Source organism: Ctenocephalides felis, unplaced genomic scaffold (assembly GCF_003426905.1).
Source record: "Ctenocephalides felis isolate EL2017-DRISC unplaced genomic scaffold, ASM342690v1 CF-g0.4_SCAFFOLD_01886, whole genome shotgun sequence".
Taxonomy (NCBI): domain Eukaryota; kingdom Metazoa; phylum Arthropoda; class Insecta; order Siphonaptera; family Pulicidae; genus Ctenocephalides; species Ctenocephalides felis.
Window position 1 is genome coordinate 50644023 of NW_020538040.1, and position 22517 is coordinate 50666539.

The 22517-nt window shown below is 27.7% G+C and overlaps 1 protein-coding gene across 3 annotated transcripts in view; it reads right to left on the reverse strand.

Annotated features, from left to right (window-relative positions):
* Nucleotides 1–298: 298 nt before the first annotated feature.
* The window catches only part of LOC113377440 (centrosomin-like), a 28224-nt gene continuing 6005 nt past the window's right edge, over nucleotides 299–22517 (reverse strand). Inside the window, exons 2-13 of one of the 3 annotated variants that reach the window (XM_026617758.1) lie at nucleotides 18434–18713; nucleotides 14601–14668; nucleotides 10591–10778; nucleotides 8281–8439; nucleotides 8039–8206; nucleotides 6515–6808; nucleotides 6090–6248; nucleotides 5549–5683; nucleotides 4102–4230; nucleotides 3948–4033; nucleotides 843–2839; nucleotides 299–703 (exon numbers count right to left, since the gene is read on the reverse strand). In XM_026617758.1, coding sequence (XP_026473543.1) covers nucleotides 483–703; nucleotides 843–2839; nucleotides 3948–4033; nucleotides 4102–4230; nucleotides 5549–5683; nucleotides 6090–6248; nucleotides 6515–6808; nucleotides 8039–8206; nucleotides 8281–8439; nucleotides 10591–10778; nucleotides 14601–14668; nucleotides 18434–18510 — 3681 coding nt within the window. In that variant the 5' untranslated portion in view covers nucleotides 18511–18713 and the 3' untranslated portion in view covers nucleotides 299–482. Of the gene's footprint in view, nucleotides 704–842; nucleotides 2840–3947; nucleotides 4034–4101; nucleotides 4231–5548; nucleotides 5684–6089; nucleotides 6249–6514; nucleotides 6809–8038; nucleotides 8207–8280; nucleotides 8440–10590; nucleotides 10779–14600; nucleotides 14669–18433; nucleotides 18721–22517 lie in introns of those variants that run through there. The other 2 variants (XM_026617759.1, XM_026617761.1) reach the window with 2 other exon arrangements.

The window sequence follows — 22517 nt, forward strand, 5'->3', positions numbered from 1 at the left end:
ATGCATTGAATTCAAGATTCTATCATAAAATAAAAATAAAAACATAATAAATAATATAACATAATATTATAATGAATATATAAGATCAACCATTTGAAGCGCTTACTTATAGTTTTCAACTTTTCCAAAAAAAAAAAATTACTAGATAAAACTTCAGTTGCAAAAAATTCAGTTTCTTAACATCAAAATTGTATTGAATAATATATTTATAAAACTACACATAAAATAAAACTGTTCAGATGTAATAAAATATAATGAAGATAGTTAAAATCCATGAAAGAAAATAGTTAAATGCTTCCATAAAAAATTTATTATACACTTGATATATATTTACACATAATAAAATTTTTTTATAAACACACACTCATAATTCAGGTAATGTCCTAATAACCAAGTTTAAACACACAATCATAATTCAGGTAATGTCCTAATAACCAAGCACACACGCAATTATATACAGTTAAAAACAATAATATTTCAATTCACTTATTGGCATTTGATTCAAGGTTAGTTCTAACTTGCCGGAGTACACCATGAGTTTTGCACAACTGCTCGGCGATGTCCTTTTCAACTTGCCGCTTTTTCTTGTTAGCTGCAACAATCTGGCCTAGAGCCTCCTGCAAAGTGTGTCGCATTTTTACAATTTTTTTGCGCAAAGCGATATTTTCCTGTTCCAGAATCTTGACTTTGTCTTCATCTTGATCTAAGGAAATAAAAATTGCATCATTAATATTAGTTCATAAAAGGTTAGTTAGATATATGAATAAATAATTTAAAAAAAAATAAAATGTAAAATGCAATTTATGTGTATATATGTATGAAACAGATCTAAATATACATACCATGCTTATGAAAATCTAAGATATTTGTCATCGACTTTGTCAGTTCTAAGGTTTTCAAAAGAGGCCTTTCAATAGAAATTAGTTCGTTATTTGACATATTGCCTTGGTCGCTATCAATTCCTAGATCAGGTGATGAAACACCAAGTCTGTCATCATGTGCTCCTTCATCTGAAGAATTCTCATTAGAAGTGCCACAAAATGGTTCAAGTAATCGTTTGTTGGATGTTTGTAGTGTAATTAATTTATTTTTATTTTCTGCAGATTCCTTTTCTAATTCACTTATTTTTAATTGCATTTCTCTCACTTTCTTTTCATAATGAGACTTAAGTAAGGATAATTGTTTTTCTAACTGCATTTTTTCTTTGGATGCCTTTGATTTATCAATAGTCGCTTCTGACATTTGCACAGTTAACTGATCCACATTGTGGCATAAAGTCTTATAATCAGCCTCTTTCTCAAGAAGCTTTTGAAGCAAATCAGCTTCTTTACATTTCATTTCGTCTATTTGCATTTGATATTCAGTTTTAAGCTGCCTCAATTTTTCTTGTTCTTCTGTTTGCTGATGTATAAGTTCTGTTTCCTTTTCTCCTAATAAAATAAGTACAGCTTCTACTTCATCACATTTGGACTCATAATCTATTTTTGCTACCCAGTTCTTTGAAATATCATCATCAAACTTTTTCTTTAAACTACCAACTTCATTCAGATGACTTTCAACATAATCATTCTTTTCTTTTGTGAGAGACTTGATTTGCATGCAAAATTCTTCGTTGACTTGAAGGCTTTCCTTAAATGCCAATGTCAATTTCTCATTTTCATCTTTAAGTTTAGTGAACCTATCAGATAAATCTTTCATATCATGTTGTAAACATCTTAAATTTTCTTCAGCAAATCGTAAATCAGCATCTTTAATTTCCATTTCAGATTTCATTGTGTTTATCTGGTCATCAAACAGAGCAAACTTAAGTTCTTTCTCTTTGTTGTTCATTTCAGATTGAGATAAAGTTTTACACATCTGATGAATCTGTTCTCTCAATACGACAATGTTCGCTTCTGATGCTGATAATTTGTGAAGTGTCTCTTTCAACGTATTATCACATTGAAGTTTTTGAAGTTTATAATCCTCCAATTCTGAAGCAAATTTAAGCTTTTCATGGCTGAATTCATTATCTGCTTTTAGCATATCACATTCACGTTCTAAGAGCTTCTTATCATTTTCAGCAATACGACCCTCTAATAATTTGATAGTATTTTGTAATGCGGCCACATCTTGATGTGATTCCTCCATGGCAAGTTTTCGACTGAAAATTTTTTGGTTAGCTTTAAAAGAATTAGATTTACGCCTTGGTGAAGTACTTGGTGATGTGGACGCCGGTTCTTTTAATCCCATTCTTGAAAATGAAATATTTCTATCTGGTTCTGACCAAGCTTCAGATTCTGATGACTCTTGATTGGGTCGGGTATCTGACTTAAATTTGAAAGAATGCCTATTGTTAAGTTGTTTCTTTAAATCAACTATTGTGTTTTTCAGATGACTTATAGTCTCTGCTTGATCTAATATAATATTATCGTTAGTTGATTCTCCACTTAACCTTTCTATGCCACTAAGGGCACTTGTGTCTAAGTATGCTGTCAAAGAACTTAACTGGGCTAAACTATTGCCTTCTTTCATAATTCCAGACACCGATAAACTAACTGATCTGGATAGATCTAAACTCTTATCAACTGCCAGCTTGATCTTTTCGAACTTATCATCAGGAAGACTTAAATTCAAATCAGATCTAAGAAGTGATTTCAAAAAACCAGCTAGCTCTTCCAGATGTCCCTTCAATGTCAAACAAATATCTTGCCAATGAGTATTGTCTACATTGACATTTTCTGAACTAATTTGCAAAGTTTTTAATTCAGCTTTTACACTATCATATTCATTTTTACATTGAGCAAGTTCTTCATGTAATTGTTTTATTGTGTCATTATTTTCCTTCTCTGGTACATTTCTGTCGAATTGAAACATATTATTAATTAGTAAATAAGATTATAAAATTAAAAGACATATAAGTGAATATATACTTTATAATTGAATGATTAGTTATTACATGCATTAGAAATTACTCATGTATTACCGATAAAAATAATGTTAATAAATGCAGAAAAAACTAAAATAAATGAAACAAGAATTAAAAAAAAAAATAAGATCAAACTTTTCTTTTTTCTAAAATATTAGGATAAAAATTTCATCATAATTAATCATGAGCTACAAGTAAATAGTTTTGAATGTATTTGCTCTAAAATGTAATTGACTTTACAATATTCAATTATTAAAGACTTTTTACTTTTTAAAATTGATAAAACAAAAAGCGATATCAAAATTGAAAACTAAAAAAAAGCTATGTGAAAACAATACTTATAAGTGAGGCAAATTACATGAATATAACAAAATGGAATCAAACTTGAGATTCATTTTAATTCATTAAAGTATCAGAGACATCAGCAAAAAGATTTTTAATTAAAACTAGTATGTTTAATAATTTAGTTCTGTTTAATTATACTTTTAGTAACTGAATTAATTAAATCTATATTCTTATTTGAAAATAGCTGTCATTTGAGAAATTTTAATAGAACAAAAATTTTAAAATAATTAACATACTTATTTTAGTTAGTTAGTAGTTTTTCAAAATAAATGATTATATACGTATTTGGCTAATATTCACTAACTCACTTGGCTGAACAGTTTTTAAGATGTCATCACTAACACAAACCTAATACAACTGATTTTTATTTCCAAAGTGATGTTACTTATAATATGTAAATATGGAAGGCAAGAAATTTTGAAATATTTTTTAGTGGAATTGCAAAAACAGACTTGCATCAGAGCAAATATTTTGATGTGATGGCTATTCTGTTCAAAACGTTATTCCTTTAGGATAATATTCAAAATGAAATACTATATAATCATCCATTTTGCTAGAACAGTGTATATGAAATATAACGTAACAATCACAATAAAAGATTAGAACTATTTATATACTAATTTCAATACAGAACAATGCAAAATTACTTTTAAGCAGGTATTTAAAACAATAAATCATTATAAAATATACAAACCTAATTTCATTTCGAAGTTCTTCAATTTGTCTTAATAATTTTTTATTTTCTTGAACTAATTCAACATGCAGCGATAAACCACCATCCTACAGAGAAAACATCCTCAAATTTAAAATTTGTTTAAACAGATATTTAGCTTAAAATAACTACATACAGTATCCAAGTTTTGTTCTACGCCGCTCTTAGTCATCAGTGGATTCGAATTAGCAGACTTAGTTGTTGATTTAGAATCACCCTTGGATAAGCACTTTTTATAAAAGCTTTCAAGAAGCTCTATATCTATCTATAAAACAAAAGAAAAACAATTCTAAAACATTGATATACACAAAGTTTTTATGTCTAAACTAAATAGCCTGTCTTAGAACACAGCAATCTCAAATGCAATTACATCTGAGAATCATTTTATTAAATTAATTAAAAATTAAAATAATATATATATATATATATATATATATATATATTTAAATTAACAAAAAAATTGCCTATTGAATAGTGTGTGTGATTAGGCTGATGATGGTGTTTTTATTCAATGTATTAAAATTTTGAAAAAAAAAAAGTTACATTATTATATAGCGAACTAACAAATCTAGCAAACAGCAACATAATGTTTTTTATTTAAATAAACTGTGCTTGAACATTTAATTTTTTTAAAAAAAAGGAATATTGATTTTGGTCTGCATGCATTTTCAGATCAATTTGACACTAAGATATTTATAAAAACTGAAACACTCATTGATGGTCGATTTTATATACACATATCTATATTTCTGTAAACAAAAAACAACAAAATATATATTTCTAAATACATGTGACAAACGATAAAAATTTTAGGAACGTTTTTTTGGAGAGAATTGGAACATTTTCTGGTAAAAAGTGCTTGTTGGCACAATCATCATATCACTCAGCAGCCTCCACCAAAACTGGAAGTAAAAATTTGAATAGAAACTTATACAAGGTATAAGTTTACTATTTAAAAAATACTTCAGATATAAAATATAAGCTAATTTATCAAGTATTTTCTGTAATAAATGTAATTAAATATTTTTATATTACATATACATTTTAAATAACTTCAAGTTTAAAATAACAAATAAATAGTAAAGAAACTTGTATTTTTGTTTTATTTCAGAATCAATTAGATTATCTCCTACTAGTTGAAAGTTGATCTTATATTTTGATAAATAGTTAAATGACTTTTTTATGTTACAAAAATCTCTAATGTTACACACCACACAAATTAAAAAAGATGTAATTATTATTATGTATGTAATTATTACTTACATAAAATATATAACTTAATTTATGAAATTACTCTACATGATGCAGACAATTTAGCATAAATTAAACTGTTTCATTAAATTAAGGAAGACACTTGAGAGAAAATATGTTTCATTGTAAATTTGATTCGAGTATTGTGTAAGGGATAAATTTAGTATCATAATTAATGGCATATAATAGGAATATAGATCGAAAGAAACCTAAAGTACAATATCATAAAAACATTAAATGCAAGTAACATTAAATAAACATTTCAAAACTCAAAGATATATTTTGAATGTAATTTAAAAATAAAATTGCAAAGTTAGATAAACAAAATTTACCTCTCTTTCATGACGAGCATCTTCAGAAAGATATGGTGAATTAGTGTTTTTGCCATGTTTACAAAAGTTTGAGAAAGTTTGTGACTGACCACTTGAGTTTTCTGATTCAGATGCTGTAGTAGCTGACATATGGGGCTAAATAAAAATTGAAAACTATTAAAATATAGAAATTGTAAAAAATAATTAAATACAGAAATACATTCTTAAAATTTAAAGTTAACAAATCCCACCTTATTAACATTAAGTAGGATAGTCCAAACTAAAATTAGCTCTTGCAATTAAAAACAAAATAAAAATTTCCAGTTATAATACTATATCAACTAATCATTTCAATTTTACTTGGAATTTTTTTTAATATTGAATGAACTATTGCCATCACATAAGATAAAAATATTGTAACATAATTTTTGCAATAAATTAAAAAAGAAATATATTTTTTATCTGAATTTTTTCGTTCAAACTGTAAAGATATAAGAAAAATAACTAAGACTAATAACATTATATATTCAATATAAAAATGTACATTAATTTGGTATTATACCTGTGTTCTCTTTAATGTGTCCAGCTCTCTGCTCATCTCCTTATTTTTTTGCATGAATGACTGTATAACTTTGCAAGCACATCTATGAGCTTCTTCGTGTTTTTTAATTATAGAATCTCGTTTTGCAACCAACTCATTCAAATGCATGATTTCTTGTATCTAAACAATAAAAAATGATAGCTAGTATTGTGTTGATAATTTCCTTTGTAAAGCACACTTATTTCACATGTAGCAAAACTAATTTTAATGCAACTATTTTATTAGATAAATATTAATTTATCTATTATTTACCACAGTTCAATTAACTACTATTTATATTTCAGTTTACTGAAATTTACTGAAAAAAAAAGAATAAACATGCATTGTGATACTTAATAATATCTCACATTTAATTTTAGGCAAATATTTTAAGAAGAATTCCTTACTCTATTAAAATCATTAGCACGGTTTTCTACAAGATTGGGTTCTCCATGCTGGATGGTATTTAACTTTTGTTGAACTGTCTTTAATTCATTATCCTTAAGATCCAAGCATTCTTCCAGTTCACAAATTTGTGACTTGTAACTTGAAACTTTCAGCTGTAATTCGGCTATAGTCATTCCATTTTGCTCCAAAAGTAATTCCAAATTATTTGAAATTCCAATTTGAGAATCTAACTTATTCCTAATGTCAGCTATTACTCCATCGCGTTTCATCAAATCTGCTTGTAAATCCATAATCTAAAAATATGAAAACATGAAATTATGAATTTATGTGACAGAATAATAATTTCTCAAGATTCACAACTAATTAAACTGTATATAGAAAACAGATTATCATCACATATTTTTTTTTTTTTTACTAAGCTACAATATATTTTTGTAGTGTAATTTATTGAACTATAACATTCTTGATAGTAATAAAAAAAGAAAGATAAATATAATTCAATATTAATGCTAATTCAAAATAGCAATAAAAAGTATTATAAATATTTTTAAAATACAGTATTGTAATAAATAAAGTGTAATTATATGATCCATATGGAACCCAAAAATAATCAATTCTACTTAATATTTAAATTCTATATTTGTATCCTTAATAAAATTAATATGGGTCATTAAATCAGCATAAGGGGTATTTTAGTGTAGAGACTTAACTTTTATTTCATTTATATCTAAATTTTCATTTAGATCATTTAAAACATTGTAAAAAAAGCAATCAATTTTTTTACTATCATTTTTCTATAATTTATTTACCAATGTTACAAAAGTACACAAAAAAGTAAAAAAAAAAAAAAATTTAAAAAATTAGCGTTTGTTGATATTGCAGCCTTCCTAGCAGTCCTAAATGAAAAAAAGAATTATTAATCTAGAATGATGTCGCCATGACATATACTAGGACTAAGTTAAAAAAAAATTTTTTGACATAATGGCGACTGAAAAAAAGCATCATTTTTCTCACCACATTTTGAGTTTCACATAAAAAAAATATAGCAAAAATTTAAATTTAGGGATGAGGCTAGTATAAGCTAAATACAAGACCATAAAGTAGATTGTCTGAAAATTTCAAATGAATCGGTTCAGTAAAGTCCGAGAAAACGTGGAAATCTTATTGAAAAAGAAAAAAGGAGAGAAACAGAAGAGGAAGAAAATAATTTAAATTTTAAGAAATCTTCTTGTACACATATTTTCTAAATTGGAAAAATATGTAATAAAAAAAAAACAATTTTCTTGAATTTCTACACCAGGGAGTTTTAGCTTATAATAATTATGATTTATTAAGATTATACAATAAAATATTAGATAGTATAACAAGTAGTAAGGGCAAATCATTTAGAAAATTATATCAAAATTCAATAAACATGGATCGCATTTTAGCAGATTATTTGACATGAAGCAACTATGATAGCAAGCAGCGAAATCCATCAACTGGTAATTATGTTAAGGTTACAAAAAACACTATACTATTACCTTATTCTCTAAATCAGACACTATGTTCTGTTTCTTAAACATGTCATCTCGTAATTCAAATGACGAACTGCAGGATCTTACTGAATTTATAGTACTAGGAATATTATTCTCAACTTCTTTACAATCACTGTTACAACTGTTACAATAACCACTAGATCTTTGGCCATCCTAAAATTATAAGAAAATACTATTATAAATAGAAATTTAATTTTATATGTATTGAATGAAATGATTTTATTCACCTCCAAATCAGAAATCTTATTTTGAAGTTCTTGAACCTTCTCATCAAATTTAGTTTTCATTTCTGTTTGATTCTCTTCCATTGCCTCAATCGCTTGTGCTGCTTGTTCTAATATTTTTTGTTTTTCATCAATTTCGTCTTTCAAAGTCTCTATTTCAATCTATAACAAAAATGAAGGTAAGCAAATTAACCAAGTTTTAATCAAAATTGTAAATTGATTACATAACTAATAGGTATTGGTATTTTGCCTTGAGGCAAGTTACATGAACTTCCAAATATGTGTAAATAATCGACTTAATCAATAAAAAATAATTTATGAGTGAATAAATGTATTCCGAGTGGATTTATCACACCTAACATGAAAACGAACAAACACGTTAACTCAGAGTATTTTCAAAAATCAACAATTTTTATAATTGAACTAGTTTCCGTAGGACTTTAATGGTTTAGTATGTTGATTAAGACCAAGTACTCTATGGTTATACGAAGTAAATCGTATAATTTTAATTTTAACAAACGTCAAAAAAAAACTATTTTTCTCAAACTTCGATGAATTTTAAAAATTAAACTACTTGTCGTAAGGCCGTAATATTTCAGTAAATTCTATAAGACCATGATATATATTGCCAAAAAAGTTCCATAAAAATCGGCTTAATTTTTTTTTTTTCAACAGTTAATTACAAGCGGCTCGGTATATTTTCACCTAAAACTAATCAGTGTCATTCCCATCTAATATCTATCGAACAGTTTTTGATTTTTTAAAATCGATTCGGTAGTATGAACTTAAATGTGAACGAAAAGTTTAACACTTTTTTCCAAATTACAAAGAAACGGCTCGGCCGATCGTCGCACACAACTGACAAACGATAGCCCTCATTGAGATACATCAAATGGCTTTTAAATTTCTGAAATCAGTTCAGGCGTTTTTGAGCAAACGTCGATGAAAGTTTTAATTTTAACAAATGCCAAAAAAACGATATTAATTTTTGCAAATTTTGACAAATTTTTAAAATTAAACGGCTTGTCGTAGGGCCGTAATATTTTAGTATGATCTAGAAGACCATGATATCTATCACCAAAAAAAAATCGTGAAAATCGCCGAAAAACAATTTAGTTAAGCCGATCGTCGCACACAAGTGATAAACGATAGTCCTCATCGAGATACATCGAATGGCTTTTAAATTTTTGAAATCGGTTCAGCCGTTTTTTGAGAAAACGTCGATTCATAGCAAAAAATCTGTTCACGCACACGCACACGCACACGCATACACACATACTTTTTCCAAATTTGGTCTCATTCGATTCAGAATGGCTTAAAACGTTGAGAAAATATAAAATTAGAGAATCGGATTTTTTGACGAAAACATAAACTTCTCCTTCGGGAAGTTAAATATAATTAATTAATAAATTGAAAATCGGAATCTGCAAAACATTTAAGATTTTTTTGTTTGCAAAAAAAATCATTTGAAAAAATGGTCTTTGATAATATAGAAGTTATTTTGACATTGTGAAAAAATTAAATTTTTGGAAAATCAGATTTTCAAAAACCGTTTAAAATTAAAGGATAACGAGATCGTTTTAAAATCCTGGATAAACTTCTAAAATCCATTTGTTTAGAGTCTAAACTTTAGACAGTGAAGAAATAAAATTTTAAAATATTCATATAAAATAATTAAAAATTTATTAAAATCGAATATGCATATTTTTAAAATCTATGATTACGCTACGTTTATCATCATCATGAGAGTGCAATATGCAGTATTAATAACAAAAAAGTTGCATAGGAAGTAATAAAGGAGTTTATGTGTTATATGGTCCTGACATGCCTCAATATCATTTTTTCATTGGAACGAATAATGACGATCGGATGTTAGTAAACCGTAATTTATTCACCAATCCCTTGTACTACTTAAGGTAAATGCACTCTACCATGAAACTTTGAATGCATTTGAGTTTTATGAAGTCGGGCGGCTATAAGATTGACTTTGTTTAGGTCCATAGTAAAACTAGCTGCTCAAAGCAATAAAAACACTTAAATCGCGCAAGTTCGGTGCAACCTAATTTTTGGTGAAACAGTCTACCCTTTTCAGAAATTATGAAATTATGAATTATATTAAAGTTTTTCTTTTCCACACGCGAATTGCATAGCTAATACGTAATTTGCCGCATTCGAGTCGAAAGGTTTAAAAATTAAAATAAACCATTTAACATCAAGTTCTGCTGCAATGATTTTAACTCGAATCAAATAGTTTAATCAATAGTTTTGAAGAGATTTGAATGGATTAAAGTTACTTTTAAAAAAAATAATTACCTTAAGTTCAATATTTTGCTTGTTGCATGCTTCATAACTGGTGTTCTCCGATTTTTGTTCCTCTAGAAAATATACACGCAATTTCAAATTAAAATTTTCTTTACGCAATATATTCAGCTGTTCCTCCTGCTCTCGCATAGATCCGCGAGTTAAATCGGAATTATCCTTCGCTCGCAAACCCAGCTGATCTACAAAGAAAATTATATCATTAATAAAATAAAATACTTATATATCTATATTTCTTAAATATATCTAGATTTCTAAATAAATTTTGGTTGGAGTACGGATTTTGTTAATATTAGTTTGTTATTATATAGAGTTAATATTAAGAGCTTCCAGATTATTTGTTTTTATTAGTTTGGAGGCATTTGAGCCCCTGGAGCATGGTTCCCAGAAAATTCAAAAAACATGCTACTTATTATAATTTCATAATGAATAAACATATATTTATTAAATTTTCTTATAAAATAATACATGTTAAATGATATTTTCTTTTTCACAACAAGCAATAAGTGCTATTCAACGCGAGCGTTTTCTCCTCTGTGAGTATTTTTCTCTACTAATATGACCAACTGTTCGGGCAAATTTAGGTCTTTTTTTCGGTAGAGCGTACGAGTTCGATTGAAAATGTTTAAATCAGGTATCGTTTGCACTAGTTTCATCGCGTTTATCAAGCCTTTGCACGATGATTCCACTAAATTTAAATTAAATATGGTTCGCCTTTAATAGGTTGGTGCAACTTGCCCTACAGCAAAATATCACGCACACGCAGTATATTTATAAGTTTCGAAACTTTTTGACGTGCTTTAACACATATAATATTGGGTAAAGTAAAAAAAAAATCGTTTCGTTTTCCGTGATAGACGGCTTTAGTTACAAATAATTCATGAAGTGCATTATTACAAGTGAAAGGTGACACTTCGAGCATTATTTTGATGGTATAATCGAAAAAATGTGTGATGTAGTTCAAAAGTTATTTGTGTTTGAAAATGGAGAAAACTAATGTAAAAAATCGCTATATTTTGCAATATTATTATGATAGAGGGAAGAGCGCTGCGTAGGCTTGTGAAAAAAAGTAGAGCAAAATAAGTAAATCAGCTCTTTGCCGATATTAGGAGGGAACTAGCAATTGATCAGGAAACTGTTTTTAACCAATTACATAAAGCTAAGTACAGAAGGAAGCTCGATGTGTGGGACTTTCAAATCGAACCATTTCTGAAACATTTCATAACTGATAAGAAAAAGTATACAACAATCGAAGGCGAAATAAACCATAGTTTAGTTATGATGAGCAACGACAAACGTTTACAAGTGAGGAATGACACTGGAAAAGGTGATGCTGTGTTTGTGGTGGGATTGGAAGATAATTGTTATTCGTGAGCTACTTCCAGTTGATCAGACCATTAATTATCAATCCTACTTTAAATAAATAAAGAGATTACGCCAGACAATTAGAAAAAACGGCCTTAATTGAAGATATTGTCTTCCATCATGACAAAGCCCGACCATACACTTATTTGATGATCTGCCAAAAGTTAGTTGAGAAATTTTTGTTCCGAACATTTGTTCCGATCCGATCTCTGCAAAACTATCTTATAGAATTAAACTGATTTCAAAAAGAGCTTGTAAAAAGCGCTCGATTCAGTATTTCAACCAGAAACCACAGAAGTTTTTCACCGATGGCATCATGGCTCCTCTCGAATAATGGCGAAACATTGTCGATATTAATGAAGCATATTTAGTTTGAATAAATTTATTTTCACCCCATAAAAAATTTGTTGAGTTTCACTAAATAAACGATATGAACTTTTTACTTGACCCAACATATGTAATTGTAAATTAAAAATAAACAAGTATTTCTCACCATTAAGATATTGTTGCATGAGAGCTATTTCTTCTTCCATTAGTGAATTATTGCCAGTAGCCATTTTGATCGGTTTTTATAATTAAATCTCAACTTTTTACTATTTCAATGAGATACTATAAATTTTTAATCCATTGAAGGCCTCCAATATGATGTACATCAGGTTTATAAAATTGGGTAAAAGGTTATAAAAATGTTTTTCGTGTCATGATGTTATTTTGTTTTATGAACTGATTTCGATCTAGAAGACACATGGTTTCCATAAATATCATGTGTTTTATATTTGTATAGTATCACTAAATATTATTCTGACCTTGCGTTTGAAAACTGAATTTATCAATTTTAAGCGTTACAGCATAATCATTTGAGACATTGATAAGTACGCCAAGGAATAAAAAAATAAATATATTCAGGAAATAGTCATAATTTGTAATATATACGCCCTTCGTGAGTTTTAATAATTAATACGATTTTTCATATCAATTCATTTGAATATCTACGGTGTTCTTATCGCAAGTCAAAGTTTAAGGATTTTGAACCAATTGTGGTTCATGGTTGAGTTAAATGAAGTAGCATAGATGAATAAAGCAACGAATTAATTAATTATTATTTAATTTATATTAGATATGTGGAGATAATAAAAATTCTATTCGATGAAACTGGAAATCTGGTGTTGAGGTCACATTTTTTGGCGACTTTTACTAAATACAATCATCAAATGAAAATCTACAGGATAGCGTTTTTCTTCTCGAAATATCCTACAATAAATAACTTTAAATATAAGCGTTTAAAACTAAGTTAGGTATAATGTGCACAAGTTCAAATTAATTACTCGATCGTTTTGTACTTCGCTTATAGCCTAACGGCCAGCGAACTATTCGAGTAACCTGTTTTCACAAAGCTAGAATTTTTTTAAATGATATTTTAAATAATGCTAATACTACCCCGCATAGAATCCGTTCGGACGCGAAGCAAATCGGAATTTCGAAAATTTCTCAATGTGTTCCACAAATTTGATTTAAACAATATTTGCAGCAAAAAAAACAATAGACTTTCGAATAATGCTAATAAGAAAGTAGTCGAACTAAACGCACTACCCGAAAACATGAATTGATTTCTTTTTATCGTTTTTAGCTAATAATAAATGATTATTTGGCATAAATTGTTCTACATTATATGGTCTAATCCAATGTGTGTGGAATCAATTAATTTCTTTTTCGATATCTGTTATGGTTATGCCAAAAAGTGAGTTTGAAAAGGGGGACAATTTGGCATATTTTCACTGGTATCTCGGCCATAAGGTGAGGTACAATATTGAAGATTGATATATCGGATTTTTTCAAGAAGACCTTCAAAATGGCGTATAAATTATTTATTTAAATACCAGGATGGGGCCGATTATGTATGGCAATGTGCCCATACCCTTGTGCGTCGTGACTATTTTATACTAGACTGGCAGACCCTTGTAACCGTCAGAATGTTCTGGCTGTTTACATATACCTTTGAACAGTTAAACGAATACGCCCTAAAAATTGACCCATTTTGGAGCAGGTTATAAAAACCTTGTTTTTACATTTTTAAAAATTTAAGGGATGATGACGCAACCGCCAGATGTCTACCAGAATGTTACTATCTTAATGAACAGATAATAAAATCATTTAAAAAATTTCTAGCTTTGTGAAAACATGTTAGTCGAATAGTTCGCTGGGGTTTCTACTAGGGTTCATTGTATACTAATTCCAAATTCGAATGTTTCAATTTGCTAAAGTATAATTATCGTTTGATAATTAATACATAAAATTAAATATAAATTGTTAATCATTATTAAAACTTATAATATATTATATATATATAAACATTCGATTATAATCCTCTACAATTCGGGCTTTAATATCTTATATAAATCGTTATATAGCCGAATACAATTTTCACACTAATAGCAAATTGCCGAATTTACGTCTTTTACCTATCAAAAACAAACTAGTATGCTTTCTACTACAATCTATGAACATGCTTTCGGAACTAGTAAATAAACTCAAAAATTGAAAATTAGATACACCCTCCTGTTTGAGAAATTTGTCATCTCATTTTATTTTTGGAATACCAACATGCATATTATATTTACAGATATCAAATAAGCACTTACTTGATAAAGGTGAAGTAAAAGTTAAACTATGAGATTCTCTGACATTTTCTAAGTGACTAGGGCTCGTGCTGAAAAAAAAACATTAATTTAAAATGTAAATTATTGAAATCACAAAAATAAAGAAACAAAAACTAACTTTTTTGATACTGTTACATTTTAAACGTTTGATTATTCTGGAATACAAGAATGTATGCGTGCGAATGATAAGTCCTTGTGTTATTGAGCAAAAAGGGTTATCACGTATATTTTTGCAGTTATTAGCGTTAAGGTCTCAATGATTGTGTGAATTAGTTAATATAAAGTATATAATAAATAATAATCGAAATATATAATTATTTAAAAAATTATAAACGTTCGCGGACAAAGGGTAGCCAACGTCTCCGGATGATAAACAATGGACGTGGACCACCGCCAGTTGTCCACACCGCCTAATGAATGCTACCCGTGAACCACCTGTGGTCCGTGGCAAGTAAAACGTTTTAAAAATGGCCTCAAATAGATTTATATTATATAATAGGTATGTATTTATAATAGGTTTTACTAATATGCAGACATCTTTTTATTGATTTTTTAGTTCGCCCGTCTGAATAAGTAGTCTCAAATAGTTAATGCCATTAACTAAATCCAGAATAATTAAAAATTAATTTATTTATTTCACTTATTATTTTTGTTAAATTAAAGTTATAGAATTTAAGAAATGCATTTCAGAAATAGTATTTATTATTTTGATATCAAGATCTTTATATCAAAATAATAAATACTATTTCTGAAATGCATTTCTTAAATTCTATAACTTTAATCTAACAAAAATATTAATTCTTTTGCTATGGTAGTCGAACTTACATCCTTAACCAATTTACTACATATTGAATATTACTAAAATGTGAAATTATGACAGGGATTGTTTTATTTATTGATATCGATAATAATAAATAAATTTAAAATCAATATATTTTTACCCTTCTAGATTATATCTAATATTTTGTGTACTAAATTCAAAATAACTAAAAATCAATTTTTAAAAAATATTTATATAATTTTAATGATAAACTGTTAAAACGGTGAAAATTAATAGGGGGTGGGGGGGGGTCTCGCTAGAAAAAAAGTTGCATGCGGGCGCTAAGGACCCCAGGACCGGCCCTGAATAATAGTAATAATAATAACTAATAAAGAATGGAATATTAAATACAACAACGAAAATCAATTTTAAATATCGAACTGCTTTTAAATAATATAAATTCGATGAAAACTTATATGTATGATGACATTACTACAAGATAAAATACGTTTCAATATCAAAATGCAGTTTCACCGAAATTGCTTGTTATTGTACAGTTATAAAACATGATTTAACCAGGTATGAACAAACACCGACTTGACACATGATAACTTAAATACCGAGAATTAAATAAATATCCATCTATAGGAAAATTACAGGTAAAAAAAATTGCTACCTGTACTGCAGAAAACTGAAATTTTGAATACACATATTGAAATATTTAACAAACAAAGTACAATTCGTTGGAAACTTGCATATTTTATAAAAAATATTTAAAAAAAACAGAGCATCAATTCAAATCAATAACCCATCTTAACAGTAACAAAAAATCTTTACTCAACTCAACAACTAAATCACACGCTAGTTATGTTTATAAAATTCTACAAAAGTTCAGAACAAATACTTTATGCAATTTAATTAACATTTTTCACCTAAATCCGAAGAGCATCCTAAAATAGCAGATAATTACAAAATAAAAAATATGCATTAATTATGTTACTTAGAGTATTACACTTCAAAATGTTAAACAGAAATATTAAGCATGCATGGATACTTTTCGTTAAACAATATCCAGTCCTCGTTATAAACACCTTTATGTATAGAATACATCAATATAACTTGTCTGACTTGCTATAATTAGCAATTAAAATATTATAATATAGTTCATAACTTCTTGTTAAAAATACAGGTATTCTATGCTATACCCGAAATATAATTTGGTAACCAACATTAACTATTTGAGAACGGTAATGTACGAATATAAAAAAAGCATGCTATTACCGAGAAATTGGATATTAAATATATTTTTATTGTCCTGTAATATGTGCATCATAATATGGTATTAATATATTTTTCTAATCGTTAAGTTGGAATAATTATTAGAAAATTATCGCACGTTGTCATAACAAATATCACATCTAAATGCTGACTCAATGAAAATAGATAACATTGGAAGATTACATTTTACAGTTAAAAGCATGTGTAAGCCGAATATCTTGTTGACAGCACTTATAAATAAAATTGCAATTAAATGGTTTATTATAATAAAAATAGGCCGAGTATAAAACGAGCACAAAAAAGCAATAGCAATGGCAAAAACACAATTCAATTTAGAATAAAATATATGATTTAGAGTAAAACAAGAATTTACGCGTGCAAATAAACTTAGACGTAACATTTATGTATACAGCTTTATGAACATTAAGTTTTTATATTATATTGAGGCACATTTGCTTTATTTTATAAAAAATATTCAAATTACAATATCGTTAATATCTTTTACGTAAAATACTTTTAAAGGCACCATGTGAAATTACAAACAACGCCATATTATATATTCATATTCTATATTATATATAGTAATTTAATGAGTAGACAGTATGAAATAAACAAATAACTTCACCACGCATCATATTTTTCTACTTTCTGTGTAATAGATTTACTCGCTCTTGCAGGAGGTAAAATAAATATTCTCGAATGAAATCACTGATTTACATTATATATACATATATATATATATATATATATATATATATATATATATATATATATATATATATAATAACGTGTAGGCATAATAAAACATATTAGAAGTATTTGCGAAATATTTTGGATTTTGATATAATATTGTAATGTATTGGAGATGACACTGAATATCAAACAATGAGAAACAATGAGAAATTAAGGGAATATTTTCGGCCATAGTCCGTACCATGCGGGGCGCTCTTATACTCGTTTTTCCAAAATTATACTTATTATAGAGATATAAGAACAGTTTGGATTTTGTATGTGAACATACAAATGCCACCCCAAATGATTTGTTAGATTACAGACACAAGGCAAATGTTCATAATTGAAAGTTTGGTAAACAAACAAAATATTGTACTTAAAAATATATTTAATGTAAGATAAAATAAAAACCATAAAAATAGATTTAGAATTTTTATGATAATTTAATGAGTAGCCAGTATAAAATAAACAAATAACTTACACCATGCATCATATTTTTCTACTTTCTGTGTAATAGATTTACTCGCTATTGCAGGAGGTAAAATAAATATTCTCGGTAGGTTATTATGTGCGAAAATGAATGAAATCACTGATTTACCTTTTATATATATATATATATCTTGATAGTTTTTTCGACGTTGAAACATATTTCAAAGTAACTAGCAGCCCATTCGTCGAAATAAAAAAGGTATAAAGTGTAAATACTTTTATTTATACGTTTCGACACAAGATGCGTGTCATCATTCAGCAACACAGGACAAAAACACTCAACAAAAATTTATTTTAAAAATTAAACTTAATAACATATTAGAGAAAAACATTTTTTTAGAAAAAATTATGAATAACTAAAAGATTTGAAACTAATTTGACTAAAAGTTATAAAATACATAATTGTGAGACGAGAAACACGCCCATACCGAGCATCCAGACTCGACTCTATATATATATATATATATATATATATATATATATATATATATATATATATATATATATGTGTGTGTGTGTGTGTATATATATAAATCAACTAATAACAATAACAAACCAGAATGGACTCAGCTCCGATCCATGAGCGGTTACTCTGCGACCAAATCCGTTTGAATATCCAAATATACCGGACATGCTTCTATTACATTATATGAAAAAATGTTTTTTCCTTGAACAATTAAAAACGACGCTATGTATTTAACATTCGTCACCTCACACCACTTCACATAATATTACATCAGAAGAACAGAATTCTCGTTCTACAGTACTTAAATACATTCACTTAAGTTCAAATTTCTGTAATAAAACGTCTTCTCTTGCACACAAGCTGAAACCAACTACTTTGATTTAACACTCGACTTAACAAACGCTGCAGCAGCAGGACAATGCTATGGGCTTTAGAGCATCGGCTCACACCCAGTATAATGCATTGGCATATATATTGGATGCTTATGACTGATTATGAACTTATATAAATAAACTATAGAGATAAGATAAAAAGCTTTTGTATATTGTGGCTTCCAAAAGTTCAAATTCGAATAACAATTGAAACAATTAAAAAAATATCCTACACATTTTCTATACTTTAAACAAAAGTATAACTAGTGGTGCACAGCATCATGCCTTAAGGCAAATTGCTGGAATTTCCTGTATCGTAATTCAATATTTTTAAAAGCTTTAAATTAAAAAAAAAACGTGACAAATGACATTTTTAACTTCCCGTTATAGTAATCGCAAAAAAAATCGAAAATTAAAATTTTTATATATCTTTACGCTTTAAAGGCATACCTTAGAAAAAATGGATGTGTGTGTGTGCACGTGTGCGTGTGTGTGTGACAAATTTTCGTCGACGATTTCGGGAACACCGATCAACCGATTTGAATAATTCAAAGAACATTCGATTCATATTGATAAGGAGACGTGCTGATTAGTTTTTGGCGAACGCAGGTCTAGCCGTTCCGAAGATACGGGGCAAAAAGTGCCGAAAACGGTAACTCAGTTTTTAAGAGAATAGAGCGTCCGATTTCAATAATTCAAACAACATTTTACTTGTATTGACAAGATAAAGAATTGATTTTTATGAAGGCAGGTATAGCGGTTTCGGAAACCTATTGAAAAAAGTAAAAAAAAATGCCATTTGGCGGTCAAAAATGATCATTAGACATATGCACATCAAATTATCAGATATTTTATAGAGATTTTAACAATAAGTATAAATTTTGTTTACATTCCTATGGGTTCCGTACCAATGCTTATTCGTTAGACGGCGACGCGGCGCTTGCGCGCTTGAACATTTCGTCTCTATGCAGTTAAAGCAGTACGATTGCTTTGAAAAAAGTTCAGAATTTCCAAAATATGTCAAAATAAAGAAAACATTTTTTTTTCAATTTTTCTTTTTCAAAAAAAAGTAATTTTTTGTCAAATTGTCAAACCGGCCGGCCCTCCCAAAATACAAGTAAAAGGTTTTTTGAATCATTTAAATTAGACCTTCCATTCTCTCAAAAACTGAATTACAATTTTTTTTTACATGGTACATATTTTTCGTAAAAAATTCAAGGTCTAATAGAACAAATTTAATTAGTTACGGTAAATATTCGATATTTTCAGGCTTAAAAATTTGAATAACAATGAGTCCTCAAATTGTTAGAGTAACATTAGGTTTACGGAATCCGTTAATATGAGGGTATTCGAACTTTAAAATGAAATGCTAAAAGGCCGTAGTACTAATCTTAATTAATTTGTGTCGTTAATTCATAATTTTATCAATAGATATTATACAATATATACAATTATAACTTTGATTAAATTTCAAAATTTTGTAAATCATATGTGGTATAATTATCACTACGGTAAACGTAGAGATTGGTATACCAAAAAATCGTAAAACGTTAATCTTTAAATTGACAGGGTAGCTTATTAGTATTACGCAAAAAAATATATATTTGCTTGATAACATGCCTTCAAATAGTAAATATAATTGCAACGAGGAGTCTGAGATTATATCATGTTTTATTTTATATTTTGTATACAATAAAATCGCTAACAAAAATATAATCGCGTCACTCGAAAGTCGTCGAAAAATGTAGCCAAAACATATAACAAAAATAGAACCTGTAATTTATATATATATATATATATATATATATATATATATATTCTAATAATGTAGCATGTGAAAAATGCATAAAAGATATCTCAAAAATACGTAATTTATGAAATTTATAAATATATTAATAAGAAGTTCTTATCGTAGATATATCCCACATTCAATAAATATGAATGTCATTCATATAAAAACTTTTAAATTTTGAAATCTCTATACAATTAATTGCTGATCAATACGAACGAATGCCGTATCTTTTTATCATGTCTCTAGCATCTAGCAAAAAATGGTGTTCTGAAAGATCCTAAACACCACTAGTAGAAACATACAGCGCTCTAAACAAACCGAAGTTGATAAAATGAGCGAACAAAGTAAATAATGTTTTTAATAAGAAAATAATGATGTAATAATTCGTTCATAATATGCTGTCATAAATCAGTTCCTCGGCATGATAGCCACACATCACTGACTATACATAGACTCAGCAGTTATAATATAAATTTTTAATGCATCACTAATACTTTCGTTAATAAATTTTACTAGTAAATCAACGTTTCTAACCGTGCTAATCGCTACCGCTAATCACCACGCTAATCAACGTTTTAACCATGTTTTACAGTTGCAAAAATTAATGCACATATTATACTATAAAATATTGTTAAATAAATTATTCCTGTAAAAAGTTAAATTCGTAAAAACGTATGCCTTGGCACGATTCAATTTTTAGGTTCAGTTCGTAGCCGCAAGCGGAATTTAACTGGCATTAAGAAAATATTTTAATAAAAGATCACATGAATTTTTCGATCATATTCACATGATATTAGTTTACGTAAGATAAATTATAGAAATAAAATTTTCAGTAAATTTCCGAGAAAAGGGTAATAATTAATAAAAATTTTAGAAAATTGATTGTTCTGACGATTTCAAAGTTGACTTTAAGTGATGCCGGTCCAGCCATTTAATAAACAAAGAAAATATGGCGAAAATAAGCCATTCGGTTTTTGAAAAACTATTAAAGTACTAACGGTACTTTGAGAAACAAGTTTAGCGATTTTGAAGATACGGAGGAAAATTAACATTTGGTGGTCAAAAGTTCCTTAAACATAAGCTATATGCAGACATGTCCGAGTTATTGAATTTTTATAGACATTAAAGCAATATGCATAATTTTAATTAATGAATTATTATTATTTTATTTAAAGCACTAATGTTTTAAAGATTTTTTTCTTAATTTTAAAACCTTAATAAAATACTGTAAAAACTACTTTTTTGACTGCTGTGATATTATTATCGTAAATATAATTAAAATATTTGATGGCGTACAACGTTATATTTTGTTTCTTCAAATAAGGAAACAAATATTATAAAATTTCAAAATTGAACAATAAAATTTACAAGACATTAAACATAAAGTCAATATTACATATAAATATTATATAAAATGAACAAATGTGTTTCTAAGTATTTTTTCAGTTCAAGTTGTTATCTAAGTTCTATTTATAAAAACGCAAGATGTTAATTATCAATAATTACGAATTTAGAATTTTTGTAGTTGTAGAATTATCTTTATATCTTTGTCTAAATCCATTGTCATGCACGTCACTTAAGTATCATTTTCAGTAATTATTATTAAATTAAGCTTTTTAAGAAATATTGTATTTAAATAACAAGCGGAATAATAGTAAGTCAGTTTTATAGAGAACCATTTCAACGACCATCAAATAGCTTAAGTTTTTTTGTATTTTGCAGGTATGTTATAAATGTTGAAAATACCGATAAATAAATAGAAGTATAATAAAACCTGACTCTGTCAATAATTTGAGCAAGACCCTTAAAAAAGTAGAATATTATATATTTGGAATCTTGTTTTTTTTAAAGCTCATTAGTTACTTCAAGCATAGTTAACTTCTCGTTCAAGTCTGAAAAGCTTCAAAACGAGTATAGTCAAATGCGTAATAGAAATATTTAGATTTAAAAATAGGTTAGGAAATAGATAGCCTACTACCGAGTATACAAGTACACGTGCGCTATTCATATA